General features: G+C 40.2%; 1 protein-coding gene across 4 annotated transcripts in view; it reads left to right on the top strand.

Moving 5' to 3' along the window:
* fbln1 (fibulin 1) overlaps positions 1–21,622 on the top strand; it is a 182,305-nt gene that overhangs the window by 132,728 nt on the left and 27,955 nt on the right. For 3 of the 4 annotated variants that reach the window (XM_048548646.2, XM_048548645.1, XM_048548648.1), the window contains exons 16-17: positions 7,576–7,718; positions 10,599–10,730. In XM_048548646.2, the coding sequence (XP_048404603.1) occupies positions 7,576–7,718; positions 10,599–10,730 (275 nt within the window). Of the gene's footprint in view, positions 1–554; positions 2,672–7,575; positions 7,719–10,598; positions 10,731–21,622 lie in introns of those variants that run through there. The other variant, XM_048548649.2, reaches the window with a different exon arrangement.

The following is a 21,622-nucleotide window of genomic DNA, read 5'->3' as shown; positions in this document are numbered from 1 at the left end:
GTTATTACACTGCTAACAAGACAAAATTAAGCTAGAAGTAAGGGATTTTCTGAAAGATCACCTTCAACATATCAGGTTGGATGGGGATTTTAATTTCTGTGGGTTTTCCTCCCGGTTTGCTATAATCCCTTTGGAAGATCTATAGATATTTTGCAAAATCAGTAATTTGCACTCTTTTTCCAGAGATTCTGTAGCTCTTTCTTAGCAAAGGCTAACATAGAGAGAACCTCTTTGGAAATTATCCTGTGTAATTACTTTCTATATGTTATGTAAGTGAGGAAAAATACTTATTGAATTGTCATCAGTCAAAGAACCAAAATCTAAAATTCTGAGCGGAAATGTTGAGGGTTGACATTTTGGAAGGTTTCCTTGCTCATCTGTCATTTATCTGAGACTTTTGCAGCTCTTCAATGGAAGGTAAATAGACCAAGTAAAAGAAGCACCTCAGAAATTTACCTCCATTGTGTGGTAATTCTTTTATTTTCTGCTGCACTGACTTGCTGGCTTTGCTTATGTTCATTAACACCCTTCTTTCCTCTCTCACTTTCTTCCAGTCGCTGTGAGCGCTTGCCTTGCAATGAAAATAAGGAGTGCCAAAGCCTGCCTTTAAGAATAACCTACTATTACCTCACTTTCCCCACCAACATCCAAGTGCCCACCAATGTCTTCCGTTTTGGGCCCTCTCATGCTGTTGCTGGAGATAATATTCTCCTTTCCATCACCCATGGCAATGAGGACAACTACTTTAATACACAAGAACTGAATAGTCACGGCGGAATTGTCTTTGTGCAGCAACAAATAACAGAACCCAGGGATTTTCTTCTCACCGTTGAGATGAAGCTCTTGCGTCATGGAGTCACCAACATATTTATAGCAAAAATCTACATTGTTGTCACTGCGCAGGTTTGATGACTATTGTCTAGTCAATAGTCAGAGTAATAATTACTATTAATACCCCAACTGACCCTATGATATGCTTACTGGCAAAAACTGAAATCTGCTCTTTCTTATATTTTCTAGATATTTGCTAATAACTCAGCGCCCAGGTGTTTTTTCTATTGTTTGAAAGTTTAACTTTCATAATGCATTGCTGTCCTCTCCTTTAGTGCATGCTCAGCAGTTTACTTATAAATCTCACTGCATGACTTTAATCTCCTCATATACATAAAGTGGATGTAAAATTAAAAGAAGTGTGAGACTAGAATATTACTCTTGTAGTGACCCACTTAAGGCATTGTCATTTGTACAACATGAAGTCTTCCTGTGATCCATGGAGTAAACCCTTGTGTGAATTATTGTCTTTTGGATATTTTTCAGAAATCATAATTACATAAGTATAAATGCTAAAAGAAATTTTGCTTTTTCCAGATTAAACAAAATATTTCTATCTCTTAGAGGAGATTAACAATGATACGTATATCGTTGAGAAAGGGTTATATCATCAAAACAGTTGTTGTAAGTGGAGTAGATTTCCCCCTGATTTTTCTGATGTATCCATACATGTATTGAAATGATCATTTTGATATTCCCATTCAAAACAATTGGAATAACAGATTGCTCCTTTGCACCGAGTAAAACTTTGAGGGTGACTCCGAATGAGCATTTCTGCTGCACTTCTGCTGTATTTTGGCAAAATGAAGAGCCTAGGAAATGCTGGAAAAATGATATAAGTCATTTTCTGAGTTTTCTGAATCGCATAGTCACAGGTATGATGGGAAAGCAGGAAAACTGCAGAAATTCATACTTTTTGATTTTGCACGAGTGGATTAGTGTTAAGTGCATTCCAAAGTTATTTTCTAAACAGCAAAGTTTAAAATAGATTCACAAGAAGCTTATTATCATTATTACACATTTTCAGGTTTAAGAATTTATTCTCCACCACCTTGACACCACAACCACAGAGCCCGTCATAATCCAATCATGATTATCATTAACAAGTAGAATATTGAAAGCAGAATTATAATGCTACATAATGTCACAAAACTGCTGTTAAAGTTAATGACCCAAGCAAGTCTATCCCTTTCTTATTTTATGTTGCGCAATTTTAATGAGTTGGAAAAGTTGCTGGAATTCATTACACTGAGGCATGTGTCATTGTGCTAAGTAAGCTTTTCAAGATTACACTGTTTGATAAAATTCATTCTGTTTTGTTTTGAAACAAGGAATGTTTTTGAGTGAAACAGATGCCTACGCAAAATTATGACTAATTTGATCCAAATTAGATATGCAAATGTTAGTTTTACTTAAGTGTTGTCAGTTTTTAATTGCAGAAGGCATTTAATGGCACAATCCAGTAATTTTTAACAAGTCTGTAATGATATTACCTGATAAAATGTCAATATGAAGCAAGGATGAACACATTTATACAAAATAATCATTCTGTTGACAATAGTTAGCAATTATTTTTCTATCTGGGGCTTACAGATACCAAACTTTTGAGAGCCATTTGATACCACTCTATCATTCCCGAGTGTTTATCTTCCTAGCACTCTGGCTGATGTGCCATTTGATTTTAAGACTAATCCCATGGAGGCACTTTTCACAGGCTAATTCTATACCAAATACAGTTAATTGCCAGTTAATGCTGAATGGAGGATTTTTGTACTGTATGATTTATGTACTACTTTCCCATCATTGCAGATTGTTAAATAAATGTTTCATTTTCTCTGAATCTAAAGGTTGTTCGTCTTATTTGTATCTATCCGTATAAATAAATTTTTAAAAAGCTGGTCTCTCATAAAGACCTTTATGCAACACTACTTGCTTCTGTTTGTTTAAATCTACATTGAAGCCCTTTAACCTCTGAATCCTGATGTCTTATGCACTGACAAAATAACCTAACTTATTTCTAGTCAAAAAGCTTTGCAATTAATTAACAGTTGACTTATTTTCTCATCCACACACAATCAGACTGCATAGAACTCCAAGAACAAAAGTCAGTGTAGTAGGTAACAAAGCAAATGGGCGCTTAATGAAGAATCCCAGAGATTGGTGCTGGCTGTATTACTGAACTGTTTCTAATGTATTTCTACAACTTAGATTCAGAAGCTCAAATCAAATTGGTGCAAATGGTACAAAACTAGAATTGGCAATGAAGGGGTAGTAGGAACTGCAGATGTTGGAGAATCTGAGATAACAAGGTGTGCAGCTGGATGAACACAGCAGGCCAAGCAGCATCAGAAGGGTCTGAAATGTCAGCCTTCCTGCTCCTCTGATGCTGCTTGGCTTGCTGTGTTCATCCAGCTTTACACCTTGTTATCTTGGCAATGAAAGTGCAGCTTAAAGGTTACAGAATAGGTTAGACAAAACACATTAGTAAAGTATGGTAGATAATTGCGAAATATTGAACAAATGGAAATCAAACAGAAGTATTCAATGAATGGTGCTGTAAAATCTACAGATGAAGTGAGGAAAGACCTAGATCTAAGTTGATTGTCCAACTCAGAACTGCAATCAATAGAATGGCCTAGGAACATCTGAAGAGTAAATGTCTAAGAAAGCCATTATCAAATTGCACAATGTTTTAGTCAAACAATACATTGAGTACTGCAACAAAAACAGAAAGCATTGGTGAAATTCAGTGGCACAGGCAGCATCAGTGGTCAGAGAAATAGAATTATTGTTTCAACTCTAGCACGCCTCTCCTTTGGAACTCAGAGCCAGTTCTAGATACTGAAAATGGGGGGATATATTCGGATGCTGGAAGTATTGCAGCAAAGAATTTGGTTTCAAGATTTGAGTTATAAGGAGAAGCCTTTGAGCTTTCTTTTTGCTTGAGATGCGAGATGATCCATACAGATTTTGTGGAATAATAGGGGAATGAAAGAAGTAAATTCAAAACTTAATTTAAATCAGATTCTGAGCTAAGGATGAGGGGGAAATGGTTCAAATTAAGAAAAAAGTTACCGAGCGATCAATGCGAGGAAGTGATTCCGAGTTACATCAAAAGACTGGGATCATTCAGAAAACAAATGTTTGTGGCCATGAAGAGATTTTAGTGAATCTCTGGATAAATGAACTATCCTGTAACCTCGTGGAGATATCAGTGTATATCTTGTTTGAGTTTTTTTGCATCAAAAAATTTGAGCTAGCAACTTGCTCTTGGCACTGTAAAAGCTGAAAATCTTGTATGTTGGTAGTAGAAGACTAATTTGGGTGAACACACAGGGCTTAATTTTTACTAAAAATCAGCTAAGTGTCAATATAAGGGATTGTCGTGGAGGATTTAGAACATAGAACAATACAGCGCAGAACAGGCCCTCCGGCCCTTAATGTTGCGCCGGCCTGTGAACTAATCCAAGCCCATCACCTATCCCATCATCATCCATATGCTTATCCAAGGACTGTTTAAATGCCCCTAATGTGGCTGACTTAACTACATTGGCAGGCAGGGCGTTCCACGCCCTTACCACTCTCTGAGTAAAGAACCTGCCTCTGACATCTCTCTTAAATCTATCACCCCTCAATTTTCAGCTATGCCCCCTTGTACAAGCTGACGTCATCATCCTCGGAAAAAGACTCTCACTGTCCACCCTATCTAATCCTCTGACTATCTTGAATGTCTCTATTAAATCCCCTCTTAGCCTTCTTCTCTCCAATGAGAACAGACCCAAGTCCCTCAGCCCTTCTTCATAAGGCCTTCGCTCCAGGCCAGGCAACAGCCTGGTAAATCTCCTCTGCACCTTTTCCAATGCTTCCACATCTTTCCTGTAATGGGGCGACCAGAACTGGACGCAATATTCCGCAAGTGAAGCCGCACTAGCGTTTTGTACAGTTGCAGCATGACATCACAGCTCCAGAACTCAATCCCTCTACCAATAAAACCTAACACACCGTAAGCCTTTTTAATGGCACTATCAACCTGGGTGACGACTTTCAGGGATCTATGCACAGGGACACCAAGAGCCCTCTGCACGTCCACACTACCAAGAATCTTTCCATTGACCCAGTACTCTGCCTTCCTATTATTCTTCCCAAAGTGAATCACCTCACATTTATCCACATTGAACTCCATTTGCCACCTTTCAGCCCAATTCTGCAGTTTATCCAAGTCTCCCTGCAACCTTTCTGTCATCCCGAGTGATTATCTCACAATTCTCTGCAGCTAATGTTGAGCAGAGCACAGCTTGCTGGGGTTATGTGGTACAATCTGGACTGTAAAGCAAGGTTTCCCCAGATTGACCCAATTCTCTGAATCTTATCTTCAGTGGGCGTATCATCTGCTCCAGCAGCTGAAAGAATGACCTGTATTGCACTTAATCGCAAATTCAGTCCAGGACAGAAGTCTGTAAAGTATAATTCAATGAATATATTGCTTGACCTGCTCCCAACTAGTAAGGAGATCTTTGCAGGATTGACTAGTTTGGTTTGCCTTTGGTTTTAGTGCCTTGGTTGATGCTTGGGTGGTCCATCAGATTTCATTACTTTTAGATTCTATTGTGATTTTTATACAACTGAGAGACATGCCCAGTCATTTTAAAGGGCATTTAAGAATTAACCATATTGTTATAGGTTTAGAGTCAGATGTAGGGCAGAGTAGATGATAATGGCACATTTTATTCCCAAAAGAGCATTAGTGCGTTTTTATGACAATGGATAACATCACCATTACTGAGATAAAATTGATTTTAAATTAGTTTTACTTGCATTGGCCTGGGCCTTTGGATTACTAATCCAGTCACATTACCAATATGTCACTGCCTCCTTACATTAATATCAAGGAATCTGAGTGAACTATTCAAATTCTTTTCATTCTTGCTTGTGTTCATTCATTATTCTAATGCATGCATTGAGGCTTTCATTTTCTTGAACATCTTTCTTTCCAGGCTGGGGCAACACTTTTCAGCAGGCAATGTGATGTCAGACAATATTATGGTGTTAACCTGATGCATTATTAGTACCAGCGATTTTGTACCAATACGGCACTTTTCTTTCAAACTGCTATTCAGATGCAGCAATAGATGTAATTAGAAAATATTTCCTACTATTCTTCTCATAGAATGTAAATTAGGAATAGATTTCTTAAAATTTCTTTTATAGTTACTTTCATCTCCTCTTGTATTTCTGATTCAATGAGAATAATGTCAACGTTATTCAATTCATCTAACTTATTCAATTTTCTAAAAATCTGTGCACATAGCTTTTCAATCTAGTCTTTCCATTTGTTTTTCTGATTTTATCAGGGTTTGTTCATTAAATACTTTCCCTACTTAGCAGTACTGTTGCTTTCAGTACTTTATCCTGAGTGCCACTACTCTTACTTGCTTTTGCATACACACTCTTACTGGTCCATCCCATGTTCAAGTATAGCACACTGTTCTTATAACTTTCTTGCAAATATGTTCTGGTTTTGGTTTCTCTTCTTAATTCATTTTTCAAATGTCTGTACTTCAATCTTGATATTCAACTACTTTCACTTTTCTTCCATGTTTTGTAACATTTCAGTCATAACCCATGGTTTTTTGATCCCCTTTCCTCTTTAAAAACATGACCCTGGCATTCCCTTCCTTCCTTGACAGATTCTTTCATCTGTCTCCATTGCTCATTTGTTTTGATATCCATGCCATTTCTAGCCAGTGCTTTATTTACATCATTTATTAATTCTTCATTTACTTTTTTCAGTCTCTCTAGGTTCCACCATTTTCTGCGTATTTCACATTGGATATTCTTCAGTGAGATATTATTTGCAGTTCCACAAGATTTTGATCTCAGCCTGCACTGATATTACGCTGAACCTTTGAGATCTTCACACTTTCTCTGTAGCTTAGTCTTCCCCTTACATAGTGTAGTAGGAATTTTTCTGTATTACATATATTTAATTACTTTGAACCTATTGACTTTTATCTAATCAACTGGCTTGAACTTGATTAAATTTTCAATTCATTAAAATACATTTGTATATAATGTTAGTCCCACAGACAGTTGTTTTTTTCAAGCATTCTCAACATGCTTTAATCACAAAGAGCAACTCCCTCTCTGCACATCAACCATCCTTCTGATGTTTTTGAATGATGCAATAATTTTTGTTGAACTAGATCTGATTGGGCACAGCTCTGTTCATTTCATCTTTATCATAAATCAGAAAAGGAGACCTTCACGTTCAGATCAATCACACCATGCTATCTCCATCTAACTTGGTTGTCTAAGCTTTAAAAAATGTGTAGCAGCTGTTGACTTTGTGGAAAATTGTATAATGGATGGTTGTAAGTCAACTGCTGGATTTTCACCTGTCTTGATTTGTTTCTTTTGTAATGTTTGAGTCCATTTAAAAGATTCCACAAGAACACAAGAGTCAGAAATAGAAAGCACCACACTGGTATGATAAAGGTCCATGCTCTGAAACTAGGTTCACAAAGGATATTGTCACCCATTTTACACCATAACATAAAGTTAAGGTGTATCTCGACATTTTTAAATTCTTCATCTTATTCAAGATGAAGTAAGAAACAAATACAATCTACCCAACTTCACTTGCAGTGAACCAGAATCTGCTGAAATAACATCAGATTTAATAGAGAGTGAATTAAGGTGAATAGCTATTGCCTAGCTTAACTAACTGCTTTTTCTTCTTTACAGATTAAGAGTAGGCAGTACAGAGACTGTTCGATGCATAAAGTCCTGCCGCCCGGGTGATACACGATGCATACTGGACACTGTTAACACAGTGTCCTACACTGTAATTTCACTACCTACCTACAGGGAATTCCTTGGACCAATAGGTGAGAACACTTAATGGGAATAAAGTTATTTTTGTACAGGACTTGACCTATCATTAAGGCAATTAGTGTGGGAACGTGAAATCAATTGCATTATTGAGACCTAGTGTAACTTTGATGGGGTGTCATGCTCTGCCAACCACTTCATGTGTGGCCTGCATGGTGATAAGGGCGTGAGTCAACATTATCAAGATGTCACACAACCCAATCAGCTGACGTGATGCAAGGATACTAAATCTGAGCAATTCAGGTCTAGAAAATTCATTTGTACCTTATGTAGCAAACAATGAAGCTGCAAGACAATCTCTGGGTTAATGTTTATTAAAGTTACAGGTAAGGCAATAACTTCTATTACTGCAAAGTGTCTGGCACTGCTCTGAAGTATTTGGAGATGATATGGTGAGTTTGTGGATTTGGCAGGATTTTTGTTGCATCCCCAGGAAGGGCAAAGGATCACATGGTCTCCGTACACAGAGGCAGCAGTCAAAAGGGGAGCAGCAGTGACAGTTGCGATGTAGACTGCATGATTTTACATTTTGGCTTTTGAGTAATTAGCTTGTGGGCTTTAGTTTTTGAGTTAGTAGCATTTGGGTTTTAAGTGTGTCTGAAGTTAATTGGAAATTATTTCAGCAGCCATGATGATTTCTTACAAAACTGTTTTTGAGTCCTAGTTTTAGAATTAATGGGTTCTTATTGGTACCGTTTTACAAGATAAACAACCTCTAGATTAGAAGATCAGAAGAGGGATTTTTTAAGCTTAAAGGAAATACCAACAGCTTGGAGAGGGAGAAGTTTTTGTGTTATTTTGCCAAGTCCTATGAATTACTCTGATGAAGATGCTTATGTACACTAGTGCTCCTGAGAAGGGAAGGATATAGTGAAATTTGATTACTTGGAGTAAACCATTCGTGATCATTCCAAACCAGCGTTTTGGGATAAACCTCTGAATTGGTCACTTAAAACCGAGAAACTTTAAGCTCAGGAATGTAATGGTTCCAGGAAGACATTGTCTACAGTTCCAGTATGTAAGTTATGCCATGAGTGACTTAAACTTCCTGAGGTATGAAGATGCATCCACTGATCCAGATCACGTATATGAGATTATAAGACCTCCTACGGCACTGCTGCCTGGTTTTGGGTGTAGACTCTGAAAGTTAACCCCTCAGCTCATTTGCACTCACACCCTTCTGAGGGTTGTCCTTTAGGGCAATCTGGTTGCTATGTAGAACCATAACATCGCTCCTATTGCCCATTTCCACCACAAATAACTGCAGAAACAGATATGTCACCCTGGAACACTCACTCTGCCAACTGCTTAAGGCAGAGGCAACTGGCAACATAAACAAGAAGCCATTAGCAAGGAACTTAAATTAATAAACCTTACAACAGTTAGTAAACCTTACCAGCATTGATAAACCTGAATAATGCTTAACACTCTATTGTTTACATAAATCCATATTCAAAGCATCGCTTCCCCCTTGCCCCCAAACTCCCATATAAATCTAATTCTCTGCTAACTTAGTCTATACCTCACTCACGCATAATCTCCTGACTGTATACCCTTATTGACCAATGTTAGTTTCAGATGAAATTATTCATCTATTTAAATTGCCCCAAGCTTACACTTTTGCCACCATGAAACTTTTGGTGTGATACATTCAGAAGAAAAATGGCCAGGTTGCCAATGAGCACTAAGCTCTGATGCCTCAAGTTCCAATGTCTGTAGAGCAAAATAACAACTTCAAATTTACTGCCTTTGGTGATGGACACACTTCCCTCAAGAACGTTTGTGTCACTGACCTACTGCTCATATCATAATGAGAACTGTTTACTGTTTTGGTCTCCTATGTGAAGAAGGATATGAATGTGTTGGGGGCAGCTCAGAGAAGGTTTATTAGGTTAATAGTTTGGAATACGTGGGTTGTTCTATGGGGAAAAGTTAGATGGTTAGTTTTGTATATGTTTGAGTTCACAAGAGTAAGAGGCAACTTGAAGGGTCTTATTAGGGAATGGGATATTTCCTCTTGTTGGGAGAATGTATAACTAGGGTCTCAATGTTTAAAGAAAGTGGACCATGCATTAAGATTGACAACAATCCAAGGAGATTTTTGATTCTTTTGGAGGGTTCTGTGTTTTTAGTATTTTCTTTCTAAAAGATAGAGTAAGAAGTATTCTTGAATATTTTTAAAGTAGTGGTAGTCAGATTCCTGATTAGCAAGGAGGCAGAAAATTATCAGGTTTAGAAGGGAGTATGGAGTAATCAGCTCAATCGTGACTTCATTGAATGGCAAAAGGGCTAAGTGACCAACTCCCAATTTGCATGATCATATGTAATAGTGCGTGGGAGGTAAGCAAGGCTTCTTAACTGGAACCTTGTTACAATGGAGCTGTGATCTCTTGGGAAAGATTTTTGATCAGGAAGTTATCCCTTTCAACAGTATGTGAGAGGAAATTGGGAATGACAATTTAAATGAAAGTTACCCAATACCAGTTCAAAGTACTAAAACAACATAAGTGTAGAATACAAGATAAAAGAGAAAATATAAATAGATATCTTTCAAGATAAATAAAAATTGAAAAATTGGGATGTGTAATTGAGGCACTGGTACCATTTGTCTCAAAGAAGTTCTGAACTCAAATAATTCTATTGTAGAAAAATTCTCTACTCAAATGAAGTCAGCTGGTGATGCAGTACAATGGGACTATTCAGATATTGTGACAGTTTATTCTGTCTACACTTCCAGACTTTGCCTGCTTTTATTTCACTCCTTTTATGCAATGTGGTCCATGGCAACAGGCAGAGAACATATGTCTTATCAAATTCTCAGATATATCTGCAAGGGGCACAGACAAGAGTAATTGACATTAGGCTTCCTTTTTCAGAAATCATATTCCTCCGAGCAGCATCTCCAGCTTTTCCCAGTGTCCAGCCAGAGATTGTGTTTCGCATCACTGAAGGAAATATACGCAATTCCTTCGACATTATCAAACGATACGAAAATGCCGTTACAATTGGTAAGTAATGTTGCTAGTTTTTCCCTTTCAGCTTGCAGTTGTAATCAACCTGAAGAATGTCACATCCAGAGTCAAAAAGAGAGAATTTTAATTCAAGCTGACTGGTGAGAATATTCTGCAAGAATTATGGCCTTAGTCTAGCTCAAACCCTTCCCATCAACCTTTTAATTGGGCTCAATGTTAACCATCTGACTCCCCTGCCTGACTTGAGTGGGAACCTCATTAATGCATTTTCATCAGGATTCTTCAACATCTACAGGACTCAATGACAATGGTCTACCAAACCAAGAACCCATGAAGGGTAGAGGACCTGGTAAAACCTGGAAGAAAGGAAGACTCAATCCTCCTTAAGATGAATCAATGTTTCTTTCACGGTGTTAGGCTGAGGTGGGGGTCTTGTATGATGGCCCCCAGAAAGATTGGCTGCCGCGCACCTGAATTCCCCATGTCTCAGCCCCAAAGAAGCCCTAAACGCTCTCTTCTTAGATCAGCCCTGCACTACAGGCCCTATAGTTTCAACCTGTCGGCTTCCATCTTTATTGGGCAGGCAGATGGCTGTTGGGTGGAGAATGAGATGTGGCCTTTAAAATCAGCAGATGGTCCCCATGAAGACTAAAGTTTGGGTAGGATATCAGCTTCCACCTGCAAATTAATTGCTGCATTTTGTAGTAATAAGATGTCTCTTAATTTTCATAATGAGTTCAGCTTGAATTACTATAAGTATAGAGAGACATTTGGAAGTTATTTATTGCTGATAGCTCACAAACCTTTATTCATTTATTCATTGTTCATCAAGTATTAAGTTTTAGATCCTCCAAATTAAATTCTTTTCAGCATAGTTAATCTCATTTTTAATTTATTTCAAGTTGTATATTTGAATGTTGAAAAAAATGGTGCAGATGGAGGACCTAAATAGAATCCTTTAGCATCGTTGTCCTTATTACAACCGAAGGTAAAGGTAGTGGTGCCAATGAATAGTGAGGTCAAACAAGTGAACATGCATGGATTCTCAGCTTGGATAGTCTGCTTGGTCTAATTATTAGAAATAGAACAGTGATGTGAGTTTTGGGAGCAAAAATAGAAATCTGTCTGTACTGTATTTAAATCGTTATTGCCTGGAATTTCTTGTTTGGGTTAAATGATCTCTCATAGTAATTGGGCAGAAGAAAGTGATTAAAAACCTGGTGAAATAATGAAAAGATGGCCCTATTTATTGCTTCTTTGACGATTCTGATTCTGAGAGGAGAATACCTTCTAATCAGCATCACATTGTTGCATATGTGTTAGATATTCGGGTGAAAACTAATCTTTTTTGTTATAAGCTGCAAAGGAAGAATTGTGTCACATTTTACAGCCATCTTTAAAGCCTCAGTTTGAAATGTTATTTACACTTGAACTTGTTAAGTCTTTTTTTTAGTTTTTGGTCGGCTTGTTAGCTTTTAGAGATTGACAAGAGCAGTCAAGCGGGTCAACAGTCAACTAACATGGAGCTGGACAAACACAGCAGGTCAGTCAGCATCAGAGGAGCAGGAAAGTCAACGTTTCAAGCCAGAAACCTTTGTCAGTACTGAGGAGGGGAAGGGGAGCCCAGAAATAAATACAGAGAGTGGGGTGGGTCTGGGAAAACGTAGGTGAGATGGTGATAGGTCAATGCAAGTAAGGGGTTATGGTGATTGGTCAATAGGAAGGGTGGAGCAGATAGATGAGTAAGAAGATGGACAAGTTAGGTTAGGTCAGGGAGGTGGGGCATGGGCTAAGGCTGGGGCGAGAGGAATTTTGAAGCTGGTGAAGTCAATATTCAGGCCTTTGGGTTGTAAACTCCTGAGGCAAAACATCAGATGTTGTTTCTGCAGTTTACATTTGGCCTCACTCTGACAGTGGAGCAGACCGAGGATGGACAAGTCGCGGGGGATGTAGGTGTGGGAATTAAAATGAATGGCAACCAGAAGGTCAGGTTGGTTGGTGCATGCAGAGTGCAGATGCTCCATGAACCGGTCCCCTAGTCTGCATTTGATCTCCTGATATAGACGAGACTACATCGGAAGCAACGGATATAGTAGATAAGGTTGGATGAGATGCCAGTGAATCTCTGCCAAATCTGGAAGGATTGCTCGGGGCCTTGGACAGAAGTGAGAGGGGAGGTGTAAGGACAGCTGTAGCACCTTCTGCGGTTGCAGATAAAGGTATGCAATGTGATGGAGAGGTTGATGGGGAGGGTTGAGCTGACAAGAGAGCCACAAAGTAAAAGCGGACAGGGGTGGGGAAGGAAATATCTTTCTGGTGGTGGGGTCAGATTGTAGGTAGTGGAAAATTCGGAGGATGATGCATTGGATTTGAAGGTTGGTGGGGAGGTACATGAAGACTAGGGGGACCTCTATCCTTATTGTTGTTGGGGAAAGGATGTTTGAGGGCAGAAGTACAGGAAATGGGATGATACGGTTGAGGGGATCCTTAATTACAAAGGACAAACTGCAACCTCTAACTTAGGAGGATATCCGGGATGTCCTGGAATGCCTCATCCTAGGAGCAGATCCAGTGGAGGCAGAGGAATAGAGAGCATAGAAAAGCATTTTTGAGGGATGGTGGGTGAGAGGAGGCATAGCCGAGGTAGCTGTGGGAGTCAGTGTGTTTGAAATGGATGTCAGTGATGTGTTGGTTTCCAGAGACAAAGATGGAGAGATCCAGGAAAGGGAAGGAGGTATCAGAAATGGTACAAGTGAATTTGAGGCTGGGGTGGAAGGTGTTGGCAAAGTTGATGAATTGGTCTATCTCCTCACGGAATAGGAGAAAGAGGTGAGGGATGGTGCTGGTGTAATTGTTGAAGAGGGACTATTTCACGAATCCTACAAAGAGGCAGCCGTAGCTCGGACCCACGCAGGTTCCCATGGTCACCTCTTTGGTTTGTAGGAAGTGGGAGAAATCAAAGGAAAAATTGTTGAAGGTGAGGATTAAGAATGCCCTCAATCATATCTCCCCCATTTCCTGCACTTCTGCTTTCAAATCCCCTCCCACCAACAACAATAAGGATAGAATCCATCAAGCCCTCACATACCACCCCACCAACCTGTGAATCCAATGCATCATCCTCCGACATTTCTGCCACCTAAAATCGGATCCCACCACCAGGAAGATATTTCCCTCCCCACCCCTGTCCGCTTTCCACAGGGACCATTCACTTTGTGACTCGCTCATCAGATCCACACTCCCTACCAACCCTTTCACTACACTTTCCCTGCAACCACAACAGGTGCAACACCTGCCCCCATACCTCCCCTCTCACCTCTGTCCAGGCCCCAAAAAATCCTTCTGAATCAGGTTCAGATTCACCTGCACCTCACCCAACATGATTTGTAGCATCTGTTGCTCCCGATGTGGTCTCCTCTACATCAAGGAGACCAGGCGCAGGCCAGCAGACCAGCCGTGGTGCACCTGTGCTCTGCACGTACCAACCAACCCAATCTTCTGGTTGCCATCCATTTTAATTCCCCCTCCCACCCCGCAAATCCTCTGGCGACATGTCCATCCTTGGCCTCCTCCACTGTCAAAGTGAGGCCAAATGTACACTGGAGGAACAATATTGGATATTTTGACTTGGGAGCTTACAAGGGCCTTAATATTAACTTCACCAGCTACAAATCCCTCTGGCTCCAGCTTAATCCCATCCCATGCCCTGCCTCCCTGGCCTGACCAAACCTGTCCATCTTCCAACTCAGCAATCCACTCCATCCTTCCTACTGACTGATCACTATAACGCCTCACTGGCATCCACCAATCATTATCACACTTACCTTTCCCCAGACCTACTCCTCTCCCTCTATTTATTTCTGTGCTCGCTTCCCCCTCCCCAGCGCTGACAAAGGATTCTGGCTTGAAATGTTGACTTTCCTGCTGCTCTGATGCTGTCTGACTTGCTGTGTTTGTCCAGCTCCACATTTATTGATTCTGGATTCAAGCATACGCAGTCCTCGCTGTCTCCTAGTCATTAAGAACCTGGTCTACAGATTGAATCCAGCAGAAGCATCGGAAAATGAGAGGAAAGAATAGTTTAGACATCCATAGAAAATGTGAGGGAACAGCTGAATAGTTTAGCCTCATTTTTTTAATTGGTTGTAATAAAAGGTAAAACATGATTACTTCTAGTCTATTTATGCTATTTATAGTGGTTCTAGTCATACAGGAAAGGTTGTATTTAATGTTGTTCTCAGATTGATTCATGTTATGTAACTACTGATAAGATAATGAGCAAGGAATATGCCTAGACTGAGGTTCAGTAGTCTCTGTGGAATTGTGGAAGTGGAGTTAGGAAAGGAGGGGAGACTTTCAAAGTGTGGGAGCACTTCCTACATGTATTGAGTTATATTGCTCTTTTTAGACGAGACAAGGTAATCTTCCAAGTAATAATTTTTCTCATGTTGTGTTCCATGATTTACCATTTCTAAAGCAGTCAGGTATGTACCTGACATCTACAGCACTCCACTTGTGCTATCTTCCCTCTGGCCATTAGTGCCATACTTAAAATGCAGTTGTGCACCAGGTCAAATGCTGTTAGTCCAGAGCTAGCCTGCATGATTCCCTTTTCTCATGAATGGCCCTGTAAATGGTGGATAGAGGGAAATTAGCTCCACACTTTACTGACAGTGACCTGTTCTAGTGGACAAGGAGGTGCAAAGTAGGACTGCCATTGTTCCTCAGCACTGCCACAGGGTACCCTGCCATCAGATCCCACTACCTGATCTAAAGTTGCCACTAGAGTCAGTGGGGTGCCAACAGGCTAAAGGAACACCCAGAAAAGCCACTAGAAGGTCAATGACCCCTTGTGCCCTTGTGCCACCATCTTCTCTCTGCTACATTACACTCACTCTAACTTCACTATTGCACCCACTTTCCTCCAAAGCTCATGATTTACCATTCTCGCTAATTCACACAACATCTTCTGTCACTCATTGTCACCAATACCCAGTCTATGAATGCTGCATGCCCTCTGTGATGCCAACTCACTCAGTCAGGACACGATCTTGCCCCAGTCTGCACCAACACTACAGCTGTGCCACCACATTCATGTTATTCAATCTGTCCCATAGTCTCATTCCATGAGAAAGCAGCCCACATTAGGGCTGAGTCAGCCAAGATAGACTCTGGGTTGCTTGACATTCATCTCCTCATCCACTCCTAGGACTTAGCAGTACAGGACCATAATCATTCATGGGGTGAAGACAAAACCTCCATGTCCCAGCAACCAAGATAGAATCATTGTCTGTTGCTTTGCTGCTCTCCCATTATCTCCACTGGGAATGAACTCTAATAATGCCTGAACCTCCACCCCATTCCATAATTCATTCTTCCTTGTGTGTCCTGCACATACCAGTCTGTACCATTTCAACTGTCGAGAAGATACTCCTGCAAACATCTCCTCCTTCACCTCTGAGAGAAAAGAACCACAGGTTCATCAGAGGACACACCAGTATGACTGCCTTTGGCACATCCCACCAACTCAAACACTGACAACTTGGCAGGTTTGTTAGCTAGATTAAGGTCAAGAGCACATGCTGGTAAGCATATCACTGCCACATCTGTTAATGTAATGGTTTTAATTTTCCAAAACTCCAAATATCCCATAAAATTGGAAGATTTCAAACGTAACTCCTTTATTGAAATGAGAGGGAGACAGAAAGCAGGAAACAGGTTACTGAAGATCTGTCATAGGGAAATGTCAGAAGCTGTTATTAAAGAAATTAGAGCGGGCATTTGAATAAATTAAAGGTAATCAGGCAGGGTCAACAGAGTTTTGTAAAGAAGAAATTATGTTTATCAATCTACTGAAGTTCTTTGGGGAAGCAACATGTGCTGTGGACAAAGGGGAACAGTCAGGTGTATTAGACCTCCAGAAGGCATTTGATTACATGCCACATCAAATGTTATTGTGGCAAATAAAAGCCAATTGTGTAGGGAATAGCATATTAGCATGGACCGAACATCGACAGCTAACAGGAAGCAGACAGTAGGCAAAGACTGCCTGTCAAGTAGAGGTGGATTTCAACTCAGAGTAGAGGAATTTGGCAAATCTATTGACTTTGTTATCTTGGTTAAAATGTTAGATGCAATAGCTATTACACTTAAACTCACTGAGCACGGCAAATTGGCACTTCTATAGAACACACATGAACTTTTCTATTTCTGTCTGAGATGAGTTGGGGGGGTCTGATACTGTGTCAAGATGTGAATGATGTCACAATGATATAAAATATGGATGACTGTTTCTTTGAATTCCATTGCCTAATTTAGTACTGTGATTTACATGTGCTGAAATAGTTTTATAATCAGACCAAAAACGGATTTGTAATGGTCATGGGCATCAGACAGGTTTCATAAAGCCAATGTTGATTAAACATAACCCAGCACGAGTTGCAATTAGTACTTTGCCCATATGTAATGAAACCAATCAGGCCCCCTTAGGGAGTTGCAAAAAGCCCTCATTTGTTGTTTTCATTTATGCTATCTGTTAATCCAGAGACCCAGGAAATGTTCTGATGACCTGGGTTTGAATCCTGCCACAGTAAATGGTGGAATTAAGAATATAATGATGGCCATTGACAATTGTCAGGAAAAATCCATTTGGTTCATTAATGTCTTTTAGGGAAGGAATCTATTACTGTTATCTGGTCTGGTCTGTATGTGATTCCAGATCCACAGCAATGTGGTTAACTCTTAACTGCCCTCTGGCCAGTTAGAGATGAGCAGTAAATGCTCCCTAGCCAGTGTCACCCATGTGCCATTAATGAATGTATAAAAAAAATGTGTAGATGAAACTATTACCTATTAACGATCAACCCTGAACACATTGAACTCAGCAGACAGATTGCAAGCAAGCTGCTATTTTAAGAAGTTCTCTGTTATGCAGAGCAGAGGGAAGGATCATAGACTGAGAACTCAACCAGAGAAGGCTCTCTCTTAGTCTCTCCAGAGGAAAGAAACAGTCTAGAAACTTAGAACGCAAAACAAATGACTGTAATATTCACTAATGACAGCCCAAGAATCCATTTAGCCATTTTTGTCTAAGGTTAAAGCATTATACTTCAAAGATATCCAAAGAATTAAACTATGTTTTTCAAAAAACTTTCTTCTCGCCTGGACCCTGCTCCCTTTTTAATATTATATGTGTGTATACTTCTTTTATTCACTCATGTAATGTGGGCATCGCAGATTTCCCCTGATTCTCTGACTCCGGTTTTACATGTGAGTTTGTGTGCATGTTTGCGTGAAGCCCCAAGTGTCTGCACAAAGGCCACACTCTTAATGTCCCAGTCTTTTAATTTTTCTCTTAGCAAAATTGCTTTCTTTTATCTCAAGAAAGCATTGTGATTGGTTCTGTTCTGCTCGACTAAGCATGAGTTAACTATATTTTCAATTGGAGAGAGATGGAGTCTGTGCTAAAAACAAAGCTCAAACCCTTGCCATGACCAAACAAGAATGTTGGAAAGAGGGAAGCCAGCTTATCGTTTCTCACTTGATATTAACAAGAGTGTGATTCTGTACAAGAACAAGGTGACCATAGCAATTGCAGCAACTGTCAAGTCTTCTTGACAATTTTCCTGAAATGCCTTTGTCAAACTTGGCTGAACATATCTACCTGAATCTAGGTGCAGTTCAGAGATAGAAGATCTATCATTGACATGATCTTCTCAGCCTGGCAGTTGCAAGAAAAATGTTATAAACATATTGTTGAGATACTTTGTATCACTCTTATTGAACTCACCAAGGAATTTTACCACTTGAGTAGAGGTACGATGGGTAAGGTCAGCAAAGAGGTGCAACATCAGACCCCATTTTCCACAATGGAGTAAAACACAGCATTGTGTTGTAGCACTGATACATGTTGACACAGGCCGGAATTTTATCGGTGTCCGAGTAATGTAAGCTATGGAGAGATTTGTGGCAGAATCAGACAGGAAGCCCACCGAGGCTGATTCAACTGTGTGTACATCTTTCATGCATTTGCCGAGTGGCAAGACAGGTTTCTCACTAGGCGGAAGCATGTTGCCATTTAAGGGCGATTATTGCTTTATAAACACCTCATTAATGATGCAGTTTGCCTCCTTAATATTCAGCTTCCCATTGTACTAAATGTGCCAAACATACTAGACTTTGAGAAAGCTCAACATGCAAATCAAAGCAGGTACCTGGCAAATTTAACTCGACACTTGCTCCAAAGGACTTCCATGTTGCTTAGGACTAAACATCATTTCAAGGCACAATCTACGGCACGAGGCACACATGCCTTTTGTTCATTGGCATCCAACATTTGCCAATCCCTCATGGCCATCTTGGCACATCTCTAATCTACTTGCAGGCTGCTTAGGGAGCACAAACTTGCATTGCAGGGCACACCAGCGACCAGCACCGAAAGGGCACTTTGTGCACAGGGACAGCTGCCCAGCTTATGTATTGGACCATATCTCAAAGCTGCCTGACTGTTCACTTAACATCTACCTGCATGCTCATAGCTTCTGCTACTTGCTTTGCCTTACCACACCTTATCATTCCAGTTAGCACATTGGCTTCAGCCAGATGCAAAGCATACCAGCACTGCCATATAGATATGCTCACAATGAGACTGCCTAGGATCTGACTGGGGCTGCGGATGGGGTGATGAACGTGGGGGTGGTTGTGGGGATGGAGATATCTTGTTGTACAGCATCCCAAAATATTAATCTAGCATCTAGGGTGAATTCATTTAAGCATATGTCAGCTGCCTGCACAGCAAACACACTGCAATTTCTTCAACCATGGGATCATGTCTGTCAAGGGTCTTGATATCATCAGTCACTGGCACAATACCCATGTAGTACAGGAGCTTTGTCAGTCAGTCATCAGCTTTGGATATTCACAGTCAGGGGTTCTGTCTGAGGAGTGGGCAATCTTCAGTCCTGTAGGGCCAGCACCAGCAGTAATAGGAATGGCATATCATCAGCTGGGGAGCTGTTCCATTGATGATGCATGGCAAGGTGGAGATTGAACTGTGTGTGAGGGATGCCTTTGGGGTGAAATAGGTAATTAATGAGGTGTGTTTTGTAAGATACAGCTAGAAATCTTGTATGCTTCAAGGCGAGAGTCCCTCCAAGAGGGCTGATGCTGTCCTCACTAAAGCAAAAAGAAATCAAGATACAGCCCATAATTTTCTGCCTTCAAGTCATCTACACTGGGTGTTTACCTACATCCCAGAATGAACAGAAAGCATTGCTGTCTTGTTCACCTGAGATCCAAATCAAAGATACCAAATCCTCATTAGAGAGTTGATTTACACTAACAATGCTACACCAATTTTCCATACTGTGGAGTACTGCAACATACTGCAACCATTGGAACTGTCTGTAAAAACTTTAGTTTGACAATCAAAATCAGTCATACAAATGTTGCTAAGCTGCTACCTATCATAAGTGAAAATGTGAAGGTGTAGGCTTATCTTAACACTACAATCACCAGCAATTTGCCACCTGATATTTAAGTCAATCTGATGCTTCACAAAATCCGCAACTGTTATGTCCAAGCTGAGCACAACAGTGTAGAAAGCAACCCAACGAAGAATACCAAATTGCAAATTGACTAGTCCTGCATCTTCAACATACTTCTCTACAGTGGTAAGATCTAGGTAAAATTTCCCACTTAGAAGAAAAGGCTGAACAGTTTTCACCTTCATCAACTCAGACTTATACTTGGCATCTCTTGGGAAGGTAATGCTGAAATCCTGCAATCATGCTAATTCCATTAGCATGAAGTTCTGCTAATCCCATGATGTCCATGCCTCTGCTACAGAACTTTTTAAGAGATAGGCACAAACAGCTCAGCCAGTGAAAAAGAGAGTCCAAAGAAAATAAAGTCAAATTGTGCACTGTCCTAGCCAACTATCATCTCTATAGCATCAATAAATAGAGGTCTACATCATGGAAACAGGCCCTTCGGCCCAACTTGCCCATGCCGCCTTGTTTTCACAATTTAAGCTCGTCCCATTTGCCTGCATTTGGTCCATATTTCTCCATACCTATCCCATCCATGTACCTGTCTAAATGCTACTTGAATAACAAAATTGTATTCAATCCACCACTACCTCTTGCAGCCCTTTTCAGACACTCACCACCCTCTCTGTGTGTAAAAATTCCCCCCCTTGACTTTTTGGATCTCTCCTCTGTCACCTTAAAACTATACCCTCTAGTTTTAGACTCCCCTACCATGGAGAAAAGCTGTCAGCTATCTACCTTATCTGTGCCGGTCATGATTTTATATACCTCAATAAGGTCAACCCTCAGCCTCCTACACTCCAGTGAAAGAAGTCCCATCCTATCCAACCTTGCCTTATAACTCAAACCTTCCAGTCCAGATTTACTAGCATCCTAGTAAATCTTTTCTGCATTCTTTCCAGTTTAATAATATCCTCTTTATAGTATGGTAACCAGACTGCATCAGTACTCCAAGTGTGGCCTCACCAATATCTTTCACAGCTGCAATAAGAGGCTCCAACTCCTATATTCACGGCTCAGACCAATGAAAGCTAGCATGCCAAAATCCTTCTTCACCACCCTGTCTACTTGTGACTCCATTTTCAAGGAGCTATGAACCTGTACCCCTAGATCTCTTCATTCTATAACTCTCCCCAAGGCCCTATCATTGACTGTGTAAGTCATGCCCTGGTTTGTCTTACCAAAATACATCACTTTGCATTTATCTAAATTAAACTTCATCTGCCATTCCTCAGCCTACTGGCCCAGTTGATCAAGATCTCGCTACATTCTCAGATAATCATCTTCACTATCTACTATACTACCAATCTTTGTGTCATCCACAAACTTACTAACCATACCTCCTAAATTCTCATCTAGATCATTTATATAAATGACGAA

This window comes from Stegostoma tigrinum, chromosome 18, assembly GCF_030684315.1.
Source record: "Stegostoma tigrinum isolate sSteTig4 chromosome 18, sSteTig4.hap1, whole genome shotgun sequence".
In the NCBI taxonomy this organism is placed as follows: Eukaryota; Metazoa; Chordata; class Chondrichthyes; order Orectolobiformes; family Stegostomatidae; genus Stegostoma; species Stegostoma tigrinum.
The sequence above is the reverse complement of the archived record's forward strand: the minus strand, read 5'-3'. Positions and strand labels throughout refer to the sequence as shown.